At 37.1% G+C, this 24,123-nt stretch overlaps 2 protein-coding genes across 27 annotated transcripts in view; one reads left to right on the top strand and one right to left on the bottom strand.

Annotated features, from left to right (window-relative positions):
* The window catches only part of ccpg1 (cell cycle progression 1), a 44,264-nt gene that overhangs the window by 1,040 nt on the left and 19,101 nt on the right, over positions 1 to 24,123 (bottom strand). For 6 of the 25 annotated variants that reach the window (XM_084125201.1, XM_084125215.1, XM_084125218.1 and 3 more), the window contains 5 exons: positions 19,980 to 20,115; positions 17,155 to 17,243; positions 12,790 to 12,915; positions 8,771 to 10,089; positions 7,000 to 7,838 (listed from right to left, as the gene is read on the bottom strand). In XM_084125201.1, the coding sequence (XP_083981327.1) occupies positions 7,646 to 7,838; positions 8,771 to 10,089; positions 12,790 to 12,915; positions 17,155 to 17,243; positions 19,980 to 20,115 (1,863 nt within the window). In that variant the 3' untranslated portion in view covers positions 7,000 to 7,645. Of the gene's footprint in view, positions 1 to 2,041; positions 2,216 to 2,308; positions 2,382 to 2,468; positions 2,550 to 4,178; positions 4,312 to 5,788; positions 5,852 to 6,284; positions 6,453 to 6,999; positions 7,924 to 8,770; positions 10,090 to 12,789; positions 12,916 to 17,154; positions 17,244 to 19,979; positions 20,116 to 24,123 lie in introns of those variants that run through there. The other 19 variants (XM_084125203.1, XM_084125205.1, XM_084125209.1 and 16 more) reach the window with 6 other exon arrangements.
* Positions 450 to 6,899, top strand: pigb (phosphatidylinositol glycan anchor biosynthesis, class B). 2 transcript variants are annotated; one of them, XM_084125221.1, is made up of 12 exons: positions 450 to 711; positions 2,064 to 2,193; positions 2,294 to 2,411; positions 2,481 to 2,585; positions 2,689 to 2,819; positions 4,225 to 4,365; positions 4,451 to 4,502; positions 5,222 to 5,337; positions 5,484 to 5,548; positions 5,630 to 5,843; positions 6,281 to 6,461; positions 6,703 to 6,899. In XM_084125221.1, exons 1-12 carry the CDS (start codon positions 597 to 599, stop codon positions 6,841 to 6,843), a joined length of 1,509 nt encoding a protein of 502 aa, XP_083981347.1. In that variant the 5' UTR covers positions 450 to 596; the 3' UTR covers positions 6,844 to 6,899. The 2 variants fall into 2 exon arrangements, with proteins under 2 accessions (XP_083981347.1, XP_083981346.1); XM_084125220.1 differs by having other exon boundaries at positions 5,126 to 5,337.

Below are 24,123 nucleotides of genomic sequence, written 5' to 3'. Positions count from 1 at the left end.
ACGGTCAGCGTGCCGTCACTCAGTAAGAATCAATGATGCCACATTATAGCACAGCTTCTGGTTGTGAAACCGTCGAGATTTAAATTCCCGAAGAAATGGGATAACCTTTCACATGTGAGAATGTCTTGGTTTGTGTTTTTATAAGTATTAAAACAATAGTACAATAGTTTTTTGCTGAGGTAACGTTACTTTTAATGTTTCTACTTTAACTATGGTTACTTTTTAATGTCGTGTCAGCTGATGTCTTCGTCTTCTTGTATTTGTGTTAGTTCAGCAAAATCATCTGCTGGAGTCTATTTCATGTATAGATATTAATACATGCGTCTAAGTTAACTACGGTTGCAGACGCTCAGTCGATTGTTCATGGACCGCTCCAATATGGCTTACGAGTATTGATGAAACGGCCGCTAATGAGGCATCTATGTATATATATATATATATATATATATACAGGACACCATGACCCAAACACGGAAATGAATCCAGGTTCCACATTTAGGGCAGAAAACACTCAGTAAAAGCGCCAGAAAATGAACATTTACAGTCGGAGTTAAAATGCTGAACATTGAACCCCATTTGAGGTTAATGTGAAGATCATGGAAAAGATTCGAGAGCGCTTCAAACAGAACAAATCCTCATGTGAATCAGTGAGACTGAGGAAGAGGAGCTCAATTCTGTACAGCACAGATGACAGGAGACCTCAAACACTTGGTGAGAGTCCTGAACCTGGGGTTTAGACTCACTTTACAGCCAAAAGTGTTTTAATGGGAAGAAAATCATATAATAGATAATAACCATTTCATTAAATTAACATAAATTGGCTGGATTCTGGGAACTGTAACATGGATATTGCTTTCTATAAATAGACAGTTTTGCGCACATATCGTTCATTTAATATATATATATATATATATGTGTGTGTGTGTGTGTGTGTGTGTGTGTGTATGTATGTATGTATTACTGCCCGCAATAAATAATAATATTATTAATAATAATAAATATGTAGGCTATTTAAATTGTATTTATCATATATTTATTTAATTGCATTTAAATGGTAAAGTATTTATAATGATAGTATTTCTTGCACTGAATTTATAATGCTATTTTTTAAAAAACTGTAATGAATGTCCAATGAATCTCGCATTAAGAATGAATTAGAAATTGAAGACTACAATTTCATTTTTTTTAATATAATTTCATTATTAAATATATCTGTATATCAATATTTATGTATCAATATTATGTATTCTTTATTAGTATTCATAATCACTTGTATTATCTTATGAAGTTTAAAATGTATGAGTTAGACTATAGATTGCATGGACACATGTGTTTAAGGTTCATATTTTAGACACAGGGAGGGGAGCTGGGAGAGTTATATATTTTGCCTAGGTATGTGTGCAATGCAACGTTCACTGAGCAGAGATATGATACATCAAATGTGTACAGTTGGTCTGTTCTTTACAAGGAAAGGAATATTTTTAAACTGATGCAAATGTACCACGAATGTATACACCGAGGAATAGTTTCTTAATGTGGAAAGTGGATTGTACCATGTGTAAGCATGAGGTATACGTTCCATTTTTAAACATAAGCAACATGTTTTTCTACCTTACAAGGAAGTTGAAAGTCGCTCAGTGGTGTATATAAGCTCAATCCTTACTGTACTGACTCAGAGAAACATAAAGGCATGAGGGGGTGAGAGGGAGGAGAAACACAGAGAAACCATTTACAGCTGGCATGATGGCGTGAGGGATAGAGAAATGGGGAACAGAGAAATCTGGAATGAAGACCACCTCCCATGTAGCCTTATTCTTCTATGCTTGTTTCTCTCCTATGTCTGATACATGTATAAAATAATAAATAGAGATCTCTTGGCAAAATATCTGGTGTAGCTTCCGTGATTCAACAATAATAGGGAAAAGCATGATTTTCAAATCTACAGAATTAGTGCTACAACTAAAGTAAAGTAAAGTAAAACATCCATTATATTAATCAGCATTATATTGGCCATCAGTGACCCTGCTTCTACTATCTGCACCTGCTAACTGTCATTTCTGCAGAATTCTTTGGCATCAGTGTCTCAGTTTTCACTGTCATATTCCGCCTGCTCAACTGCCTCCTTGTTCAGACCAGCTTCGTCCCAGATGAGTACTGGCAGTCCCTTGAGATTTCCCATCGAATTGTCTTCAGATATCCTTGCTTATGGCCTGAACTGCAAAAAAGTAGTTTAGTTTTAATATAATACTTTAGAAACATTCACTGTAAATGAAATCCTTAACCTGTTTCTCACTTATGGCTACGAGACCTGGGAATGGAAGGAAGGCATCCGAGGATACTCTTATCCTCTCCTGTTCGCTCTGATGTATAAACTCCTGGATCTGATGAATTATGACACAGCATATCTATTGGTAAGACTTCAGTGTTTAATATTGACAGCAAGTGTAATGTTTTCTTAACATGTTTACCTGTTTTTGCAGGTGTTTTTGCCACGTGTTTTCCAGGCACTGCTGGCTGCTTATGCCGACGTGAAGCTGTACCACCTCGTCCTGCAGTGGGAAACCCCAGATATAGCCAAATGGACAGTAAGATGATGTTCCCTTGATAATCATTAAGCAGATACACAAACAATGCATTAAGCTTGAATGCTCTGTGTTCGTTCCACTCAGTTCTGCTGTGTTTTCTTAGTGTTTCTGTCAGCTGTGTTCATGGTTCACCTGGTACTGCTGCAGTCGGACTCTGACCAACACCATGGAAACGGTTCTGACCACCCTAGCACTTTGCTTTTACCCGTTACCCGGCTCCAAAATGCACAACAGGTGCATAATTTTGTGTCCTTTCACACACTAGAGCTGCACGATTCTGGATAAATTTAGAATCATGATTTATTTGTTTTATATAGAAATCACGATTCTCCCAAAACAAAATAATAATGTAATTTTCTAGAGGTTTCGATAAAATGTTAATTGCTGCAGTCTATTTTAAAAAAATATTTATTTAATTTGAATGATAAAAAAATATATATATATCTTTTTGAATGAATTATTCAATGAGTCACTCATAGAGACTAGATGAATCAGCGTTTTTGAACGAATCTCTTGAATGGATGATTTAATGACAAATACATTGTTAAGTCACTTGCCGTCACCTACTGGTGTAACGGTGTAATGGATACAATCTTTATTTGAAGCTCTATTTTGATTGCTATCGTAGACATCAGTGTTTATATCTGAACTATAAACCTATATCCCAGTACTTCTGTGATCATTTGAATGTTTGTAACACAGAAATGTTGATACTGTGTGGTTGAAAAGACTATTTGTGAGGCTGTTTCATACCTATATATGACAACTGCTCTCCCTGTCTCAGCAGCAGCCTGTCAAAGATTTAAACGTAGGGTAGGCAATTTTGGAAAGGCTAGCAAGCTAGCTTTGAAAGTCTAAGATCCCACCATCCCTTCAGAGCATCTCCAAAGCCTCGCCTCCTCCAAAACACATGAACACGCACAGCACAAAGCGCTACGAGAAACAGTGTTAAATCAACTCATGTCCCAAAGAACGTAAACAACTTGAAGAGTGCTTACTTGTACCACCTGACTGCTGCAGATTCATTTCAGCGTTTATAGAAATGCATAAATCCGAGTCTGAGAATGGGAAGAGCTCCGGCTAGAACGTCACGGGATGCCATCTCCTAATTACAGTAGTTTTGGCATGAACTTCTTGTTTTGGTTCAGGACGAACTGTAAAAGGCGGCTGCTGTTTGTTTGCAGCGCTCAGTGACTGTCCACAACTCTGCATAGCCTCATGGAACGCGCTGATGACATGTGTTCTCTGCGTGAGCTTTTGGAGATATGCAAATACATACGTTGACAGGCAAGTAGGACATCATATCTTTGCATTCGGACCAAATGCAATGATTGGGCGAACATTGTTTGGTCCTGAGACTTCCACATAAGATATACTGTATGTACATTTTATAATATTTAGATCACTTCTATTATTGTTTGCTATCAGAATGTGAAGAGTTTCAACCAGTAGCGTATAACAAAAAAGTGTTTATGAAAAACATTGCCTACCCTACCTTTAACAGACAGTTGAATCGTTGTCATTTAGGAATAAGATTGCGATCGTTTAACGATTAATCGTGCAGCTCTACTACACACTAGTGATTGCACAAACCTTTCAGACTCATAGATTAAACTTTTTCGTTTTCTCTCCTTTTTAGCTGGAAGTATTTGTGTCTGGTGTCCTTGGCCGTAGTCATCCGTCCCACAGCTCTGATCGTCTGGCTTCCTCTGCTGTTCTATCATTTCTGTGGGGAACAGAACAAGCTGAAGCTCATCACACAGCGATGCATTCCCATTGTGTACATGTTGCATTTGTTTTCACTTGTTATTTGGATACCAGCAATAATCTTTGTTAGGTCATGAATGTTTCCATCATTTGTGCAGGGCTCTTGCACTGGCCATCTCGACACTGATAGACTCTGTGTTCTATGGAAAGGTATTTTTTACTGCTTTTACAGACTTACTGATTGAAAAAATTATGTGTATTTCACTACTGAACAAAAAGCCCAAGACACCAAACGTATTGATTTTTATTTCGAACACTACTGGTTTTGGAGGAATAGACAGTGTTGCTCACAAAGTCCGTAAAGATCATGCTGATGTCATATTTCAAACCCAAATCAAAAGACGTATAATTTTAATATTATAATATAAATAACAAATACTATTTTAGTATTTATTAATATTTTTCATTTTCAATTTCAATTTACTTTTTGCTATTTGCTTTTGTAATTTTTTTATCACTTTCTATTTAACTTAAAAAAATTTCATTTCAGTTTTAGTAATTTTAGCACTTCAGCTAAAACTTAGTTGCATTTAAGTTTTTCATCTATTATTTTGTATTTGATCTTATTTCAGCTTCAATTTTTAATTAACAAAAATGTTTTTAAAATAGTTTAAGAATAACAATGACATGAATAAGGAACTGCATTTTGCATAAAAAATAATAAGTCTGATATTAGTATATATATAAATATAAAATAAATACCGAAACTGAAAACACGAAGTATGAATTGCATGTATCATCAGAATGACCATCATGTGTTTGTATTTCTGAAGTGGATCTTTGTCCATTGGAACTTCCTGAAGTTTAATGTGCTGCACAATGTGGCAGAATTTTATGGAGCTCATCCGTGGCACTGGTACTTCACTCAGGGTCTGCTGGTCGTGATCGGACCTCACTTACCGTTCTTCATGCACGGATGTTCACTGGCCACCAAAAAGCACAGAATCCTGCTAATAACCATCTTATGGACTACAGCCATTTACAGGTGAGAAAATCTGTAACGCTTATCTAGAGACAACATATCATATAGAGTCAGGCCAAGATGCCATAGCATTGTGTCAGCAACTTCTGCATGGACAACCATTTACGTTTGTATTTATGTATTTATCTCATGAAATATGCTTTTTGCAGTTTGCTCGCACACAAGGAGTTCCGGTTTATTTATCCAGTGTTGCCATTCTGTATGATATTTTGCGGTGAGTATTTCTTGCCAAGTATTTAGAAGTTTGTGAAGATTTGAAACGGCTCTGAAAGTCTTTGTGTGCTCTAACTGACAGGTATATCTTTAGCGAAGCTACAAGCGTGGAGGAAAACTGCTGCTGGTGCACTGCTGGTGCTCAATCTGTTTCCTGCCTTGTATACTGGTTTAATTCACCAGCGTGGAACTCTGGATGTCATGCATGACCTGCAACGACTCTGTGACATCAGCGACTCACAGAACTCAACTGAGCTGCTGTTCCTCATGCCCTGTCACTCCACACCACTGTACAGGTAAGCATCTGCATATTCAGAATACAAACATGTTAGAAACAATGTTTCAAGCTTTTATGGCTCATATAGTATGATGTACGTCTTGAAATATTACTAGCAATATAAAAGTTATTATCTTTAGTTTATGAGAATCAGTAAAGATTTCACAGCAAAAAAATAAATAAATAAATAAACAAAACAGCAGCACGTGAACCACGACCTGGAATGTATATGGTTTTGCAATTATACTAAAAGGCCTTTTACTTGCTAAAAAAGCAATCAATCACATGATAGAAGGCATGTGGTAGATTTTGTACAAAACAGTTTTTTCAGCAAAGTTTTGATCATGTTGATCATTTAGACGCCTTAGAAATTACATATCAAATACGATACAGTAGGCATTATAGGGTTAAAGCAATATGATGATGTGACATCATGGTTCCCCTTGTGTTTTCTAGTCACCTGCATTGTCCCCTCAAACTGCGTTTCCTGGAGTGTTCACCTGATCTTACAGGAAATGAGGAGTATGTGGATGAAGCAGCCGTGTTCTTCTCCAACCCTCTTCACTGGCTCAAAACATCCTTTCCATCTCAGTCGACGTTACCATCACATATAGTGCTGTTTGACTTCCTGGAGAAGGTAAAAGATTGAAAGCAGTTAAATGTAGTCAAATTAAATCACTTGATGTTTACACTTACTGAAGAAACCTGAGGTGGTACTTCTCTGCAAGTCATAAATCCAATTGCTCATGTGATTTGAGGAATCATTTTTGTTTGGACTGCAAATGCTGCAGGACCTACAGTTTAATACTTAATTTTAGAGGTTTGATTAAATACTTCACTTATTTTCTTGAGACTAATTTTGTTTCTTTCTCATTTAGGAGATTGCAGCATTCCTGGAGGAAAACAGATTTACCAAACAAGCTGAACTATTCCACACTCACTTTCCTGAAGGCCGAGTGGGAAAAAACATACTAATATACACCAGAGGATCTGGACTGAAGATTGATTCATTTTTATAGTTTGAAGATGTACAACCGATTGCAAACTTATATAAAGATTTGCTTTTGTTTTGTTACATTGTCTCTAATTTCACACCAGAATCACAAACACTTTTCCAGTGTAAAATCCAGATCTGTTTTTAGCTTAATATGTCAAAGCAGGAAAACAATTACCAATGAAGCATAGAAAGACTTTTATTCTACAGTTTAAGTGCAACATTAAGCAGTTAAGTGCATTTGTGTTCAATTACATTAGAGCAGATGACTAGTGCATCTTACAGCTGTTTCAAAACAAGGAATGTTACTTAGCCGATAACCACACACAAAAAAAGAGGGGGGAAATAGTGAACTAACAACTGATTAGCATGCTCAAATAAAACAGCCAAGTGACAACCAGTCAAACCAGACCACTTCAAAGTTACCTTTATAATGATGTGTAATCTTTTAATTATTATTTTAAATCTGAACATCTGAGCTTTTTTTCAATATCATTTATTTTGATTGTTTATTTGGTCCTAAGCAAACTGGAACATAAGTTTTTTTTTTTTTTTTTTAGAAAACCATAGTAATTAATTATTTAAAATGACACAATACAAAGTACTTTTTGGTTACTAGCCCGAATCAAAATAATTTACCCACTTGTTATGCTTTCAAAACGATTTTCCATCACTGTAGTGCAGAAAGAGAAACACACTAGAATCATTTAACCAGCATTAGAACAGTATTTTACATGTGCAAAAATCCAAAGCATTCTTTAATCTCCTCCAAGATAAAACAAATGCAAAAAAAATGAGCAATACTACAAAGAACTAAAATGTTTCTTTTAATATTTGGGATCGAAGGGCATGGGACCCAGCTCTATTTTGACATCTGTGAACTGCCGATTGGGGTCGCGTTCTGATTGGCTCCATTTCTTCGTTCTCTGAGGCCGAGGTCGTGGCTGCTGGTGCTTCCTCTGTTGCCGTTGACAATGACCCCATGCTTTACCCTTCGACCCTGGCGCTTTGAAGGGACGACTGTAAATTTACAAACAGGAAATTGTTTAGGGTTTACCACAAAGCCTCATGCGTGTCAACATGCAGACTCTACTGTTTCTCAGACCTACAGACAGAGAAGCAACAGAGATGAACATGGTTATGAACATGCTAAATGTAGTACAACATGCTAGTATGTACTAAAAATGATCACAGACAAGAAATCACCCATCACTGGCTCTATTCTGGGTTCAAATGTTCACTTTTTACAATCCAACCCCAACCGACCCTTTGCTAAACACCTCCTCATAAACATTACTGGCCAGTGGCCCATTCTCCCTTAACAACTGTTGCTATCCACCATGTTATCAGACAGGCTTTTGCATTTCTCTAATACAAGTCTATATGGACAATCTGTGTGTTTTGATAGTTTAAAACAGAATTTTACAGATATTTTTATAGTAGTGACACAATGTATCCAGAGAGGACAGTGTTTTTTTTTTTTTTTTTTTTATTAAAATGAAAATATAAAATAAAAGCTAACTCAAAATATTAATAAATACAATTTTATATACGAAGTACATAAAAAGATCTTAAAAATAAATTACACTGGCCTGTGGATTTAACTCTGTTGCCTTCATTCCCAAATAAACAATTATAACATCAGTATAAGAACACCTACATTTGCCAAACTATAGTACTTTTACTACCTTTACATAATTTTATGTACTTATCAGTTTAGATCATTTTTAAGTGCTGATATTTACTAAAAGGTTACCGTAGTTAATGCATTGTAAAAACATTAGAAACAGAGCATAATGAAGAATCCATTCCTGATGGATAAAATGTAGGCTAATGTGCAAAGTAATATGCAAATTATGGAAGTAAAGCAGGCTCATGTTAATAACTCCACTAGCTATATCTCCAAAGTTTAGTAACAAAGAAGATTATTTCAACACCACAAAATGGCTTACCTTGGCCCAAAGTATTTTAAGTACGTATCTCCAAATATGTGCCGGTATATGTAGTCGTCCAGATCCTCAAACACATCATCGCTGAGACTGTGATATTCATCCATTTCCTCAAGGTAATCCTCAACGCCACTAACAAAGTCCGTAAACAGCATCTGGTCGTGGATGAAGAAGCCGTTATGGAAGAAATTATTGATGAAGCTCTCCAGCTCTCTCCAGTGGTGGAAATGGCTGACTTCTTTATGCAAATAACTGCGCAGAAGTTCGTTAAACTCATCCGCACGAATGGGGTCCATGGCCTTATTGAACAGACTCATCGACTCCTGATACGCACAGTCAAAAACACCCGAACAGCCTTTGAGTGGCATTTTCTGACCCATAGTGGTGTAGGCTTTCTGATTACCAGGTTTGCGTGTGTTGCGATCGGTGGGAAAGAAAGAGTCAATGGTTGATTTGCGAGGATGTCGGTGTAAAGGTTTCTGAGGCTGCCAATCTTCGGCACGTTTGTTTCCTTGCTCTTGCTGAAACGTTTGATGCTCGGGTTTCCTGGCTTGAAACCTCTTTTCATGGTTGAACACGTTCGAGGCAGAGTCTTTAAAATGCCTGAACGTGGATTTAACGGAGTCGGAAAATTTCTGGAGATTTTCCTTAACCGCCTCTTTGGCCTTCTTGATCTGCTCCTTTTGATGGTGCACAAACTCTTTGGTGGAATTCTTCACAGCATCAAATGTTTCTTTCACCTTTCCTAGCATCCCATCCTTGGGAATCTTGGTCTTTACATCCCTGTCACCCTTGGCTCTCTCCTCCTTCGACTCCACGTACAGTCTCTCCCAAAGATCAGAGCGCTGCTGCTCAAACTTCAACTTGTTTTCGAGCTCCTGAAGTTGAGCCTGCAGTTCTTCGGTCTCGGGATCCATCTTGCCCTCAACATCCTCCTCTTTCTGACTCATTTCCTCCAGTTCTTCCTTCAGCTTGTCCGTTGCCTTCCGCTCTTTATCGAGCTCTTTCCGCAACACCTGAGCCTCGGCCATGAGTGCTTCCCTTTGGTTCATGAAGTTGCGTAATTTCTGTTTCTCCTCCTGCAAGTAGCCCTTCAGTCGCTGGTTCTCAGACAGGATTGAGTCGGTCCCGGCTCCTCTCTCCTCCAGCTCTTGGATCTGTCCCCGCAGGTACCTCAGTTCCTCCTGCAGGGCCGAGAGAGATGCCTCTTCTCGCTGCAGAGTGATTTTAAGGTCCTGGTTCTCCATGGTCAGATCTTTTTGCCGAGACTCCATCTCACTCTTGGTTTGCGTCAGTTGCTCATATAAATCTTGTCTTTGGGCCTGTGTTTTCAAAAAGGAAGCCAAACTGTTAATGTGTCAAGTCCATTATACAACCAAGTTAACTAAAACTTAAACCATAAGTAACATTTTTGTTACTTTAAATTAAATGAAATATACAAAATATATTTTTTTCAGCTAGTTGTCAAAGCAACATTTCTCATTTGAATTAAGTTTACATTGACGTACTAAAATAACTAAAACTAAAACTGAAATAAAGTTAATAAAAACTATAGACATTTAAAAAAACAATAATTATAGTATCTCAATCATACTAAAATAATACTAACAACAACCAATACAAATTGGTGAAGTTTGTTGCAGCTATACTTTGTTTTTAGTTAAAGCAATATGGAGCTTAAAATATGACAATATGATTTGAATTTGAATTGTGTAAATTTGAATTATTTACAAGTGAAATCTAACAAAATTGAATTTTAGGTGGTAGTTTAAATAGTTCTGAATTAGATTTTTTCTAAACGAATATTGAACATTTGAAATTTAACAAATTGAAATGTTTTTATGGCTGAATTTTATAGACACGTATTTTCAAACAGCTAGTTTTTTTGTTCTGAATTCTTATACTGAAGATATTCAGTTTAAAAAAATACAGATTCAAGTTTTCAAGATGAAGAAATTCGGAATTTTCTAAAATTCAATCTCAAAAATTCAAACTCAAAAATTCAGATCTTACAGAAAGTAGGTCACAGGTCATCCACAGGGAAGAGTAAAGGATCTCAGAAAAGTCGAACAGAGCATTTTGGCTGCACTGCAGTAGTTTTCTGCCGCAAACGCGGTGGTGGTTCAAGAGAATCCGTGTTTCTTTCGCTCAGTCGTTTTTTTAATTTAATATTAAGAGTAGAAAAATGAGAAAACAGCTTGAGTATTAGATTTCTAATATTCTAGTAATAATAGTCCTCCGCTCCTGCAGTTGCACGGAGCTTACAAAACTTAACGCGTTTATTGCAACTAGGCTACATTTAATTTTCTTATCAAACAACTAGACTAACGAATGGCTCGACACAACATAAGAGCCTAGAAAGGGCTTTTTCTCTGTGTAGACCAGCAGTTGGTCTGAATTTGCTATAACCTATACTGTAGACTATTTTTCGGACTGTAAGTCACATTTTATCATGAAACACGCTGTGATTTATTCCAAAGTGACTCAGGCATATATAATGCATTTAACGTTAAATAATCTAAATGTTGACTTTCAAAAGTAGGCGCGCCAAGAAGGCTATTCGCTTTATTTTAGTTAATTTTTGGTGAGCGCCAGAAAGATCTTGAAGGAGACCGAGACGCGCCAAAGCAGCGCATCATGTTGTTTTATTTATTTTTCAATGGCATGATATTTTGTAGTCATTTTGAATGTACACAAATAAAAATATACATTTTACTGTTTTGAATTAAGTCATATTATCTGTATGACTATAAATAACAGAGTATTAAGTTATTTCCCAGCAGTGGAACAAATCCAAGTGATGGCGCTCGCACATCGCGCTCTCACACAACATAGTATCAGTTCTGGCGTTGCTTCATATCGCAAACTGCTCATTATCAAAATAAAACACAGTCAACCAAACATATAAAAAGTTATTCTGCCTAATTTAATTGGTCTGTTGTACAATATAAAGGGCAAGCTGTGCCGCACACAGTCCTACTTGTTATTCCAAACATTTCCCTTGCTGTGAAGACGCTGATTTAGCCTATACGTGTATTTTGGGACTCGACTGAAGTATGAAGCTGCAAAAATTAACTAAAATAAAGCGAATAGCCTTCTTGGCGCACCTACTTTTGAAAGTCAACATTTAGATTATTTAACGTTAAATGCATTATATATGCCTGAGTCACTTTGGAATAAATCACAGCGTGTTTCATGATAAAATGTGACTTACAGTCCGAAAAATTGTCTACAGTATAGGTTATAGCAAATTCAGACCAACTGCTGGTCTACACAGAGAAAAAGCCCTTTCTAGGCTCTTATGTTGTGTCGAGCCATTCGTTAGTCTAGTTGTTTGATAAGAAAATGAAATGTAGCCTAGTTGCAATACACGCGTTAAGTTTTGTAAGCTCCGTGCAACTGCAGGAGCGGAGGACTATTATTACTAGAATATTAGAAATCTAATACTCAAGCTGTTCTCTCATTTTTCTACTCTTAATATTAAATTTTAAAAAAACGACTGATCGAAAGATACACGGATTCTCTTGAACCACCACCGCGTTTGCGGCAGAAAACTACTGCAGTGCAGCCAAAATGCTCTGTTCGACTTTTCTGAGATCCTTTACTCTTCCCTGTGGATGACCTGTGACCTACTTTCTGTAAGATCTGAATTTTTGAGTTTGAATTTTTGAGATTGAATTTTAGAAAACTGAATTTGAAGTTCCGAATTTCTTCATCTTGAAAACTTGAATCTGTATTTTTTAAAACTGAATATTTGCAGTATAAGAATTCAGAACAAAAAAAACTAGCTGTTTGAAAATACGTGTCTATAAAATTCAGCCATAAAAACATTTCAATTTGTTAAATTTCAAATGTTCAATATTCGTTTAGAAAAAATCAAATTCAGAACTATTTAAACTACCACCTAAAATTCAATTTTGTTAGATTTCACTTGTAAATAATTCAAATTTACACAATTCAAATTCAAATCATATTGTCATATTTTAAGCTCCATAAAGCAACCGTTAATGGAGACATGTTACCTGTAGCTCTTCCTGTTTGACTCTGAGATGCTGGTTTTCTTTAGTTATCTTATCCATGATGCTTGTGAGGGACAGCACCATGTCTTGCTTTTCTTCTAGATTTTCTCTTAGATTTTCAACCACTTCCTAAATGCATAGAGACAAGGCCGTGAGAATGGACATCTATTAAATTCTACTCTTCTGTTCAAAACTTTGGGGTCGGTAAGACTGAACATGTTTTAAGGTCTCTTATTCACACCAAGGCTGCATTTATTTGATCAAAAATACAGTTAAAAACAGGAATATTGTAAAATATTATTGACATTTAAAATAACATGTTTTCAATTGTAATATATTTTCAAATGTAATTTATTACTGTGATGCAAAGTTTTCAGCATCATTACTGCAGTCTTCAGTGTCACAAAATCCTTCAGAAATCATTCTAATATGCTAATTTCTGCTCAAGAAATATTAATTATTATTATCAATGTTAAAAACAGCTGTGCTGCTTCATATTATTTTTGTGGAAACTGATATATTTTGTTTTTCAGGATTATTTGATGAATAGAAAGTTAAATATAACAGCATTTATTTGAAATATAAATCTTTGTAACTTTACACGTCTTTACTTTCATCCTTGCTGATTAAGTTAATATCTTATATACTGCTTGTCAAGAGACAAAAAACTAGGTCTGATTTAGAAAAGATCCTTGATAATTAGGAAAAAAATTAAATACATTAAAAAACAGAGCCAGGGAATTTAAAGAAAATATTAAAGACCAATAACAACAATACAGCCAAAGTGGTATAAATGTAGAAGCGGAAGAATAAAGTAGTACAAAATTAAGATAAAGGACACTAAATCTCAGCATACAAAGCTGAATCTGAGAAGAAATTATCAGCAGAAAAGCTACAGGATGATGAAAGCTGAAACAAAGTTCACCAATGAGACAAATAGGAGAAAACAGAAAACATAGAGAGGTGTAATCGATCAGAAAATTGAATCCAAACTAGTAAATAAATTTTGCTCATCACTATGCATAAGCCATGAATGTCAGCTTAAGTCGGCGATGTGTGATGTTATTTTCTTACTTTTACTCTCTGATGGAAGTAAAATAACAACAAACTGCTTGCCTGTGTATAGTATGCTTCATCAATAAGGTGTACACTGACTGAGTTTGGTCTTTTTATATCACTGGTAGTCCAGTAAGCCAGTGTTTAAACATTAAGTTTTTAAAATGTCCTGCAACGGGGGGAATCCTGGAGTGTATGATATGAGGGCAACCCCAGTACTGCAGCACAACGCCACACAAGCATGTTATAACTTAAGGAAACAATGCAAAGGAGAGCAATATATGTCTTTTTCAGATGTAATGTATGTTCTGCGCATCGGGGGGAATAACATTATATCTCCTTTGTGGTGTAGATTGCAGCTTAAATGTACACAGGGAAAAGAGTAAACATGAAGACTTTGAGTTAAGCATACATGCAGCTTTCGTGTCTTAATCAGCTTTTCTGCATATATACTGGCCCTGATAATCATAACTTACCACTTGCTCCATTTCTATGGAGCTAGAATTGTGTCTTTATTACATGCGATAAAATAAATGATCTGAGAGAAAAAAAAAAAGTTTGAGAGAAAAAGTTATCACACTGATAGCAAAAAAGCATTTCATGAGAGAAAAAAGAATATTTGAGAGAAAAAGTTTTCATACCAATAGCAAAAAATAATAATATTTGAGACTAAAAAAAGTTTTGAGAGAAAGTATTTTCTCATAGAACATAAAAAATATAAATTTGAAATTTTTAAAATTATTTCTGAGAAAAAAAATCTCTCTCAAAATACTTTGAAAAAAACTCTCAAATATATATTTTTTGCTATCAGTGTGAAAACATTTTCTCTAAAAAAAAAAACTGTTTCTCTCAAAACGCTTTTCTTTGCTCTCGATGCAATTTCTTGCTCTCGTGTCAGGATTTTGCTTTTGCTGTGAAAATTGTGTCATGGGCGGGGCCACGTTCCTATTGGCCAGTCGGGTGAGCATCGTCTTGTCTTGGGAGTCGAACTGAATCATTACACCATTGTTCGGTTCACCGGCATAGATGCCGCCTCTGCCTTAGTTGAGCATAAATGTTTGGGTAAGATCAGGGGCGTAGGAGCAATTTTGAACCTGGGGGGGACAGTAAATGCTAGGGGGCGTCGGGGGAATATATATATAGCCTATATAAAGCACTTAAATGCTCAAAATATGTTATCAGTATTTATTTCAGTATTTTAACTTCCACGTTTCCTTTCCTACGATACGTCAGTGGCGGATACAGAACGTCATTAATAGGTGGGCCTGGTAAATATACGGAGGGGCAATATCAATATCAGATAGGCTATATGTACAATAGCATTACGATGTCCAGCAATCGATTTAAATAGTAGGCTACATGGGGTTTAAGTTGTCTTTAATGAGATGTAGCCTAATATATGTTGTCAGTGCCAAGAATTTTCGTGTGACTATCTGACGTATACCTTAATGGTCCAGTGGTAGAACTTTCGCCAAGCGTGTCAGAGGTTTTGGGTTCTAATCCGTACTTGTATATTTTTTTTTTTTCTCGTATAGTTTTTTTCTCTCATCAAAACCGATTATGTTCATCAGTGGTTGTATTTCAAGTGGTTGTTCATCCGCAACGGATTGAAGCGCGCGTCCGAGTGAAGACAGTGTGAAAACACTGTATCGCGCCACTGATCGCAGCGGCAGCGAGCACTTTAATCACTTGATTAAGACACATTAACACAAAAAACACATTTCAGCCCTAGATCGTCTCTTATTTAAAAAATAAAAAACCTTACGGCGAAATGACAATATCCTCCACACACTCGTTTGTAAGACAGCCTCCTGTATTTTTGCTAGTCGATTTTATTTCATCCAGTGACATGATGGGTTTTAACTTCATTCAGGAGATTTTGGGTAACTGCACAACTGACAGATGACTTTGAGCGCACCGCCAACGGTGTGTGTGTGTAACCACAGCGACAAAACGACCAACTTTCGGACCCTGCACTTAAGCCTATAATTTCGTTTTTAAAAATTGAATTATGTATTTAAAAGTTGCAGAATGGATTCATTTGGAGACTCCGAAATCGGCAGAGATAGGCAGGCAATGCAAAACAAAATCTTACATTGGGAAATTTGGGGGGGGGGGCAAAACTTTTGATTTTGAAGCTCCTACGCGTATGGGTGAGATGTAAGATGATGACACACACAACTGGATGGGTAGCTGGCTGAGCAAGTTCAGCATCACTCAAAATAGCACTCATATTCATGAATGAATGTTATTATATTGTGTATTATATGCTCAACTAAGGCAGAGGCGGCATCTATGCCGGTGAACCGAACAATGGTGTAATGATTCAGTTCGACTCCCAAGACAAGACGATGCTCACCCGACTGGCCAATAGGAACGTGGCCCCGCCCATGACACAATTTTCACAGCAAAAGCAAAATCCTGACACGAGAGCAAGAAATTGCATCGAGAGCAAAGAAAAGCGTTTTGAGAGAAACACTTTTTTTTTTTTGAGAAAATGTTTTCACACTGATAGCAAAAAATATATATTTGAGGGTTTTTTTCAAAGTATTTTGAGAGAGATTTTTTTTCTCAGAAATAATTTTAAAAATTTCAAATTTATATTTTTTATGTTCTATGAGAAAATACTTTTTTTTAGTCGCAAATATTATTATTTTTTGCTATTGGTATGAAAACTTTTTCTCTCAAATATTCTTTTTTCTCTCATGAAATGCTTTTTTGCTATCAGTGTGATAACTTTTTCTCTCAAACTTTTTTTTTCTCTCAGATCATTTATTTTATCGCATGTAATAAAGACACAATTCTATCTCCATACATTTCTAAATGAGTTTTTGTGAATGAATGAATGAATGGCTCAACCTGTTGCTTTGGTTCTCGTCATCACCCGCTTGCACCACCTGCTGGTTAGGTGACTAAAGGCAGATGGAGATTAAGCATCGGTACTCTACTGCTATTCCTGCAGTTCCCAAATGTGCAAAGTGGAATATTCAGCCTGAATATATATTCATATTCAGAGTGTTGTTTTTAAACAGACTGAATATTTTGGAAATGAAGCTGATGAAACCATGTTGAATTTCAGCCCCCAAAAATGCAAGCCCTGAAAATACATTGCATTGAATTGCAAGCACTGTTAAAGCAATGCATTTTTTTTAATTAGTGCAATTCAACATGTTTTCTTTCAAAGACATTTGTCATTATTTTACTTCCATAATCTCTAGGATAAAACAAGTCTTTGAATCTAAGTAACAGCTTTTAAATCTGCAGTCTTTCTCAGGTTCAGTGAGCGGACTGTGACAGACAGGACTTACTTACAATGGCCAGTTCTCTCTTGGACGGCACTTCCAGCTCATTCACGCGGCTCTTTTCCACAAACCTCTGCCTCTCCTGAACCTGCATCGTGCCTGGAACACACACACACATTCTGATATTAATACTGTCTATAGTGAACGTATATCAGCAACATTTAACTGGTCACAACCTTTTTCCCCACAACCAGGGTTCAGGTTCAGTAGGAAAAATTACAATCTGGACATGCTGTTTTGTATGATATAATCTGTATAATACAAATCTCTTGCAAACTTCATTGCTATATGTTGATTTATAGAACACTGTTAGGACTAACACCAGTTCATCTTCAAAATATTTATCTAAACCAACCTTGTAATGTTTCACACTAGAAACCTTAAAAGTATTATTCGCAATGTTCCTAGAAGAAAAAGCTATTATGGTTGTTCTGATTTTAATTTTGCTGCCCCTACAGACTGGAATAATTTACAAAAATTACTGAAAATCAATACATATTCTGTTTCAACTGTTACGAAATTGGTAATAATGAGTGCTTTGAACAACTTTAACGGTTTGATATCTATATTTACATTTTTATGTATGTATTTTGTGTATCTGTTAATGTAATGTATATACATAAAGGGCCCTATTTTAATGATCTAAGCGCATGGTCTAAAGCTCACGGCGCAAGCACACTTTTGCTAATTTAATGACGGGAAAAATGGCGTGCCTGGCGCATGGTCTAAAATGGTTGTCCCTATTCTCTTAATGAGTAATGGCAGTCTCATCTCACATTCCCTTTAAAAGCCAGTTGTGCTCGCGCCATAGCGAATTCGCTTTTTACATGGCGGAATTTGCAAGCGGAAAAACTGAACGCTTCTCTAGCAAGGAAACGGATCCACGGGACCCACCTATAGGCGCGTATTACTACTGCGCTCTTTAAATAACAAAAAAATAAATTAATTGCGTGGTCTATTTCAGTTGCCTCAAAATAGCAATGTGCCTGAACACACCTCGTTTTCAGACCAGCACGCCCATTGGCGTACAAATGGGTGCAAATGCATTTGCTATTTAAACAACATGGCGTAGGATGTGAAAATGATAACTGCGTCGGGCTGAAAGTAGCAAAAAAAAACTTTGCATTGCGCAGGGTGTATGATAGGGCACCATCACAGGATACTCAATGACGACGGAGTAGAACTGTTTCAGCAGCTCCTATGGCAGGTTGAATTTCCTCAGCTGGCAAAGGAAGTACAACCTCTGCTGGGCCTTTTTCTCTTTTCTTTTATCATTTATTAATAAAAACAAACTTCTTTCGAATGCTGTCTATAGGCAACATCATATGATAATATGATAAGCTATAATATAGGTTACTATAATAATTTCTTAATTTAGCCCTTATTTTGTCATTCTTAATTAAAAATAAATATTATTATAGGCATATCCAGAGCAGTTGATCACGCAGGATTGTTTACGCATTTCACTCGTGGCCATTAGAAATAGGCCAAGATGTCATTACCTCAACAAAATTATCTTGTGGCCATAACTTATTATCACTTTCCCACGAGCTGATATGTAGTCCTCATGACTAAACTAAGGCCTAGTACTAGCCACACGGACACAGGTATTTTTATAACCGGAGTTTTTCCTCCTGCGTTTAAAAAAAAAATCCCGTCCACACATGCTCGGTTTAAAAGAAATCTCCGCCTACATGAAAACGCAAAAACACGCTATCAAGCGCTGTCAAGAGCATGTCACACCAGCAGGCGGCGATATAACCCTAATCGTAAAGCCACGTTGGCCAATCAGAAGCCTGAATCAGAAGCAAAAACCCCAGTTTTACTGTCTACACGACAACACTGCAACCGGCGTTTCTGAAAATCCTCACCCTGGCAGGGGTTTTCAAAAATGTTCGGTTTCAGTGACCTGATACTGCGTTTCCGTGTGGACGAATGGCCGAACCGCGTAAAAAAAGTCACGGTTATAAAAATACCCGTGTCCGTGTGGACAAGGCCTAAGTAAACCAAACATGTCCCGGTCACCGTACTAGATACTTCATTATCCGAATTGTTTCGAATTTTATAATGCTGTTTTATAAGAGAAGTCATGGATAATTGCGCGACAGGTAGGATTTAGTTTACAGCACTACTATTCTCACTTCATTCATTTCTATGGTATCCGCAAATGGTGATTGACTGTTGCACAACTCTGAACGAAATTCAATGACGTCAAGGCTGTAATGTGATTGGTTATCAAGGTACAAGTGATCCAAGTTGGCCATTATGCTTTCTCAAATGGTAGAGCCACGGACCCTTGTATCTCCCAATAACAAAACCATCTCTGCTTCTAATAATCCTGGAGACATTGATTAGCTGGCTCAGGTGTGTGTTTGCCCATCCCTGCTGTAAAAACTCACTGCATTCCACCATGTTTTCACACAAAGCAAAACCTACGATGCATGCTGCACATGTGCGAGACTGCTGCTAACTTTACTTAAGCTGGACAGTATTTACCACCAACAGTCTTTCAATTCAAATAAGGTATTAATGATAATCAAAATATAAAATGGTAATACCATCCCGTCTAGAATTTTATCATGGTTTATCAATAAATTGGTAGCCGTTTCATACAAGGTATTACCATCTGATATCTTCACCGTACTGCCAAACTTTCAACAATTATGAACATATACAGCATGTCTCTTTGTTAAACCTTTTTAAATGGTTCTATATAAAGGAAGCTTTACTTACTTACACAGTAAGTTTTGTAAGGATCCTCATCCTAAAAGTTCCACTTTAAATCATTTAATAAGAAGACTATGTTAATAAGACAGACATCAGGTCCCTGCTCACCATAGAAGTGCCCGAAGCCCATGCTGATGGCGATGAGCAACGCTAACAGGATGCATTTGTTCAGAGTGCTGCTGACATGACCTTGATTTGGCGGAGCAGCGCGGGCATCCGGATGGGCTTGTATGTCCTCAACAACCTGATGTAGAATCAAACATGCATAATTTTAGAACATGGCATGCACAATGTTTTGTTGTTGTTGAGATAGCTGGCTAACATAAATACGGTTTTGTGAAAAATGCAACAACGATTAAAGGAAGTAAAGGTTTCATCAGTTAGAATTATGGGTGTAACGGTTCTCGGTACAAAAATCCAACAGTGCAATTCTCCCACGGTTCGGCACGCATTTGCAATGCAGTTAGTCTTAATCTGTCAACACATCTATTATATGGTTTGGTGAAAAAACAACAACGCATAAAACAGAGTTCAGCTAATGTATGGTTCCCATGGATATGGTCCGCATGTGTTTCATGTGAGAGTATCTGTCCAATCAATTGTTAGTATGTAAATCTGCTGCTGACATCACAGTTCCTCACAAAGAGACAAGCTACTAGATCCATCGCCTGCTATATAAATCTGCTATCTAATACGTTACAGCAGCGATGGTCAAAAAAACGTGGACAAAACAGTCACTGTTTATAAACTTTGTTCAATGCAAGTGCTGTATGCTCAAGGCAATATATCTAATATGACCAGTAATTTCTGCTATCATCACCCGGGTGTTGATAGCGCGCGAGCGTAGGTGAGACCGAAACAGCACACATTTCCTTTGGTGTTTAAACAGGCATTCAGTGCTAATAATAACAAAACAACAACGAAAGCACTGGGGGGTTTTGTTTCCAAAGACATGCAGCCCTTTGTTATTGACGATGTGGGATTTCAGCATATGATTAAGACGCTTGAGCTGCGTTACGAAATCCCTTTGCATGCCCACTTCAGCAGCAAGTTTATTCCTGAACTGTATGATGAAACACAGGGCAAAATTGAGAAAGAATTGGCAAACACTCAATACGTAGCTCTGACAACTGATAGTTGGACCTCCAGGGCAACTGAATGCTACTTGACAGTGATAGTACATTACATTTTGGATTGGAAAATGGAAAGCTCTGTGTTACAAACATGCCCCCTTTTTGAAAGCCACTCAAGTTGTCATTTGGTTGATGCACTGATGAGTGCAGTGACAGAGTGGAAGTTGGAGACCTAACATCACCATTTCAGTCACCACAGATAATGCACAGGACATGGCGAATGCCATCAAAGAAGCAGCTGGACTAGGGACAAAAATTGTATGTTTTTGATACATTCTTAACCTTGCAGCCAAGAAGGCAGTAGCACTTAAACAGATAAGCCATCTGCTGAGTAAGATTAGAAAAGTTGTAACATTTTTCCATAGAAGCATGACAGCAGCTCATGCCCTGAAAGTCAAGCAGGAGGTGCTAGATAATACCTGTTCACAAACTAATACATGAAACCCCAATTTCTGGAGCATCTACTCTGCCCTGATGGACAAAAAATGTTAAGAAGAATGTATATAATATAATATAATATAATATAATATAATATAATATAATATAATATAATATAATATAATATAATATACACTCACCTAAAGGATTATTAGGGACACCTGTTCAATTTCTCATTAATGCAATTATCTAATCAACCAATCACATGGCAGTTGCTTCAATGCATTTAGGGGTGTGGTCCTGGTTAAGACAATCTCCTGAACTCCAAACTGAATGTCAGAATGGGAAAGAAAGGTGATTTAAGCAATTTTGAGCGTGGCATGGTTGTTGGTGCCAGACAGGCCGGTCTGAGTATTTCACAATCTGCTCAGTTACTGGGATTTTCACGCACAACCATTTCTAGGGTTTACAAAGAATGGTGTGAAAAGGGAAAAACATCCAGTATGCGGCAGTCCTGTGGGCGAAAATGCCTTGTTGATGCTAGAGGTCAGAGGAGAATGGGCCGACTGATTCAAGCTGATAGAAGAGCAACTTTGACTGAAATAACCACTCGTTACAACCGAGGTATGCAGCAAAGCTTTTGTGAAGCCACAACACGCACAACCTTGAGGCGGATGGGCTACAACAGCAGAAGACCCCACCGGGTACCACTCATCTCCACTACAAATAGGAAAAAGAGGCTACAATTTGCACGAGCTCACCAAAATTGGACAGTTGAAGACTGGAAAAATGTTGCCTGGTCTGATGAGTCTCGATTTCTGTTGAGACATTCAGATGGTAGAGTCAGAATTTGGCGTAAACAGAATGAGAACATGGATCCATCATGCCTTGTTAGCTGAGATGCACAGTTAGATCAGGATGGCTAGCTGCACTGAAGGAAACAGGGCAGCATTACAGCCTAACACATCCGTGCACGTACATATATCCAGAAACTGTGAATATGCACGGTTAGATTAAGATAGCTATACCACTGTGCAGGCTGGTGGTGGTGGTGTAATGGTGTGGGGGATGTTTTCTTGGCACACTTTAGGCCCCTTAGTGCCAATTGGGCATCGTTTAAATGCCACGGCCTACCTGAGCATTGTTTCTGACCATGTCCATCCCTTTATGACCACCATGTACCCATCCTCTGATGGCTACTTCCAGCAGGATAATGCACCATGTCACAAAGCTCGAATCATTTCAAATTGGTTTCTTGAACATGACAATGAGTTCACTGTACTAAAATGGCCCCCACAGTCACCAGATCTCAACCCAATAGAGCATCTTTGGGATGTGGTGGAACGGGAGCTTCGTGCCCTGGATGTGCATCCCACAAATCTCCATCAACTGCAACATGCTATCCTATCAATATGGGCCAACATTTCTAAAGAATGCTTTCAGCACGTTGTTGAATCAATGCCACGTAGAATTAAGGCAGTTCTGTAGGCGAAAGGGGGTCAAACACAGTATTAGTATGGTGTTCCTAATAATCCTTTAGGTGAGTGTAATATAATATAATATAATATAATATAATATAATATAATATAATATAATATAATATAATATAATATAATATTATAAAATATCTCCTGGAAAAAAAAAGTAGTAGTTAAGTTGTTGAGTATAAGTTATAAGTTGTTAAGAATAACAATTAAACATTTTTTATTTTGTGTAAAATGCATTCTATTGGCAAGTGATGTAACCGGGGTAACACCAACTATCGCAACAGCCAGGCCTAGTACACACTGTGCGATTTTGTCCGTCTGAGACAAATTTTGCAAATCCTAAAAGATTCCTCTGATCCTAGGCTAAAATCGGAAGTTTTTAAACGTTAGTTTGACATGTTCACCAACAGCCGATTAATGACCGCTGCGATAAAATTTTACCTTTGACGTTAGAGATTTCTTTGTAGCCACCCATTCAATCCCTTGTGTAATGCAGCTCACTGTCACTGAATGTGTCATTGATTGATGATCTAAAACTCCAGGTGAGTTTTCTGTCATACAGTTTGACAGTATTGACAACTGAGATCTTACAGTGTGACATGGCTTAAAGCGAGAATCATGTTTGTAGGGTCTGACAAGCTACAATCGTAAAGGACTATTATAAATCGTATAGTGTGCACCCGGCTTAAGCCTCTTCTCATCGACTAACATTTAGTCGACAATTAGGGGGCAGCTCAACATACAAGGCATAAGATTGCATCGAAACAGATGCAGATCCACATGCATGAGAACAAGTATCATCATGTTGCTAAACTTGCAAAACAATACCTGTGTGCCTCTGTGTGACATCAGTGATAAGTGGAGTGGAGACATTGTTACTGCCAGCAGATCTTGACTTGCAACAGAAAATGTAAAAAAAAACCACACTGATCTTCTTGCACAGAAACATGAAGATAGTGGCCTAGAATATAAAAGAGTGACCCAGTGTTCTGAGCTTCCAAATATTATGTTGATTTTGAAATGCACTGTATGTTGATACATTTAGCATAATAATGCAAGTACTCTTAAGTTAAAATTAGATTTTTTTGAAGGGGTGAAAAACTGCTTGTGTTTTAATTTGTTTAAGGATGCCTGTTGTGACCAAAGTGTTAGGTGTTTGTTACCAATAAATAAGAATTTTCTCTTTGAATTTGTACTTTTTTCCCTTAAACATAGCACATACCACACCATAACACAACCATGAGCCTAAAACCA

The sequence above is a fragment of the Abramis brama genome (assembly GCF_963993115.1).
Source record: "Abramis brama genome assembly, chromosome: 9".
Taxonomy (NCBI): domain Eukaryota; kingdom Metazoa; phylum Chordata; class Actinopteri; order Cypriniformes; family Leuciscidae; genus Abramis; species Abramis brama.
This window is presented reverse-complemented; position numbering and strand designations above follow the sequence as displayed.

What these genes read in the sequence shown, in the direction of transcription:
- pigb (XM_084125220.1), top strand. Translation starts at nt 597, where the DNA reads ATGGAAAAGATTCGAGAGCGCTTCAAACAGAACAAATCCTCATGTGAA. An exon ending in ATGACACAGCATATCTATTG is followed by an intron (nt 2,412 to 2,480) that starts GTAAGACTTCAG and finishes CTGTTTTTGCAG; the next exon opens with GTGTTTTTGCCACGTGTTTT. An exon ending in TGTTTGACTTCCTGGAGAAG is followed by an intron (nt 6,462 to 6,702) that starts GTAAAAGATTGA and finishes TTTCTCATTTAG; the next exon opens with GAGATTGCAGCATTCCTGGA.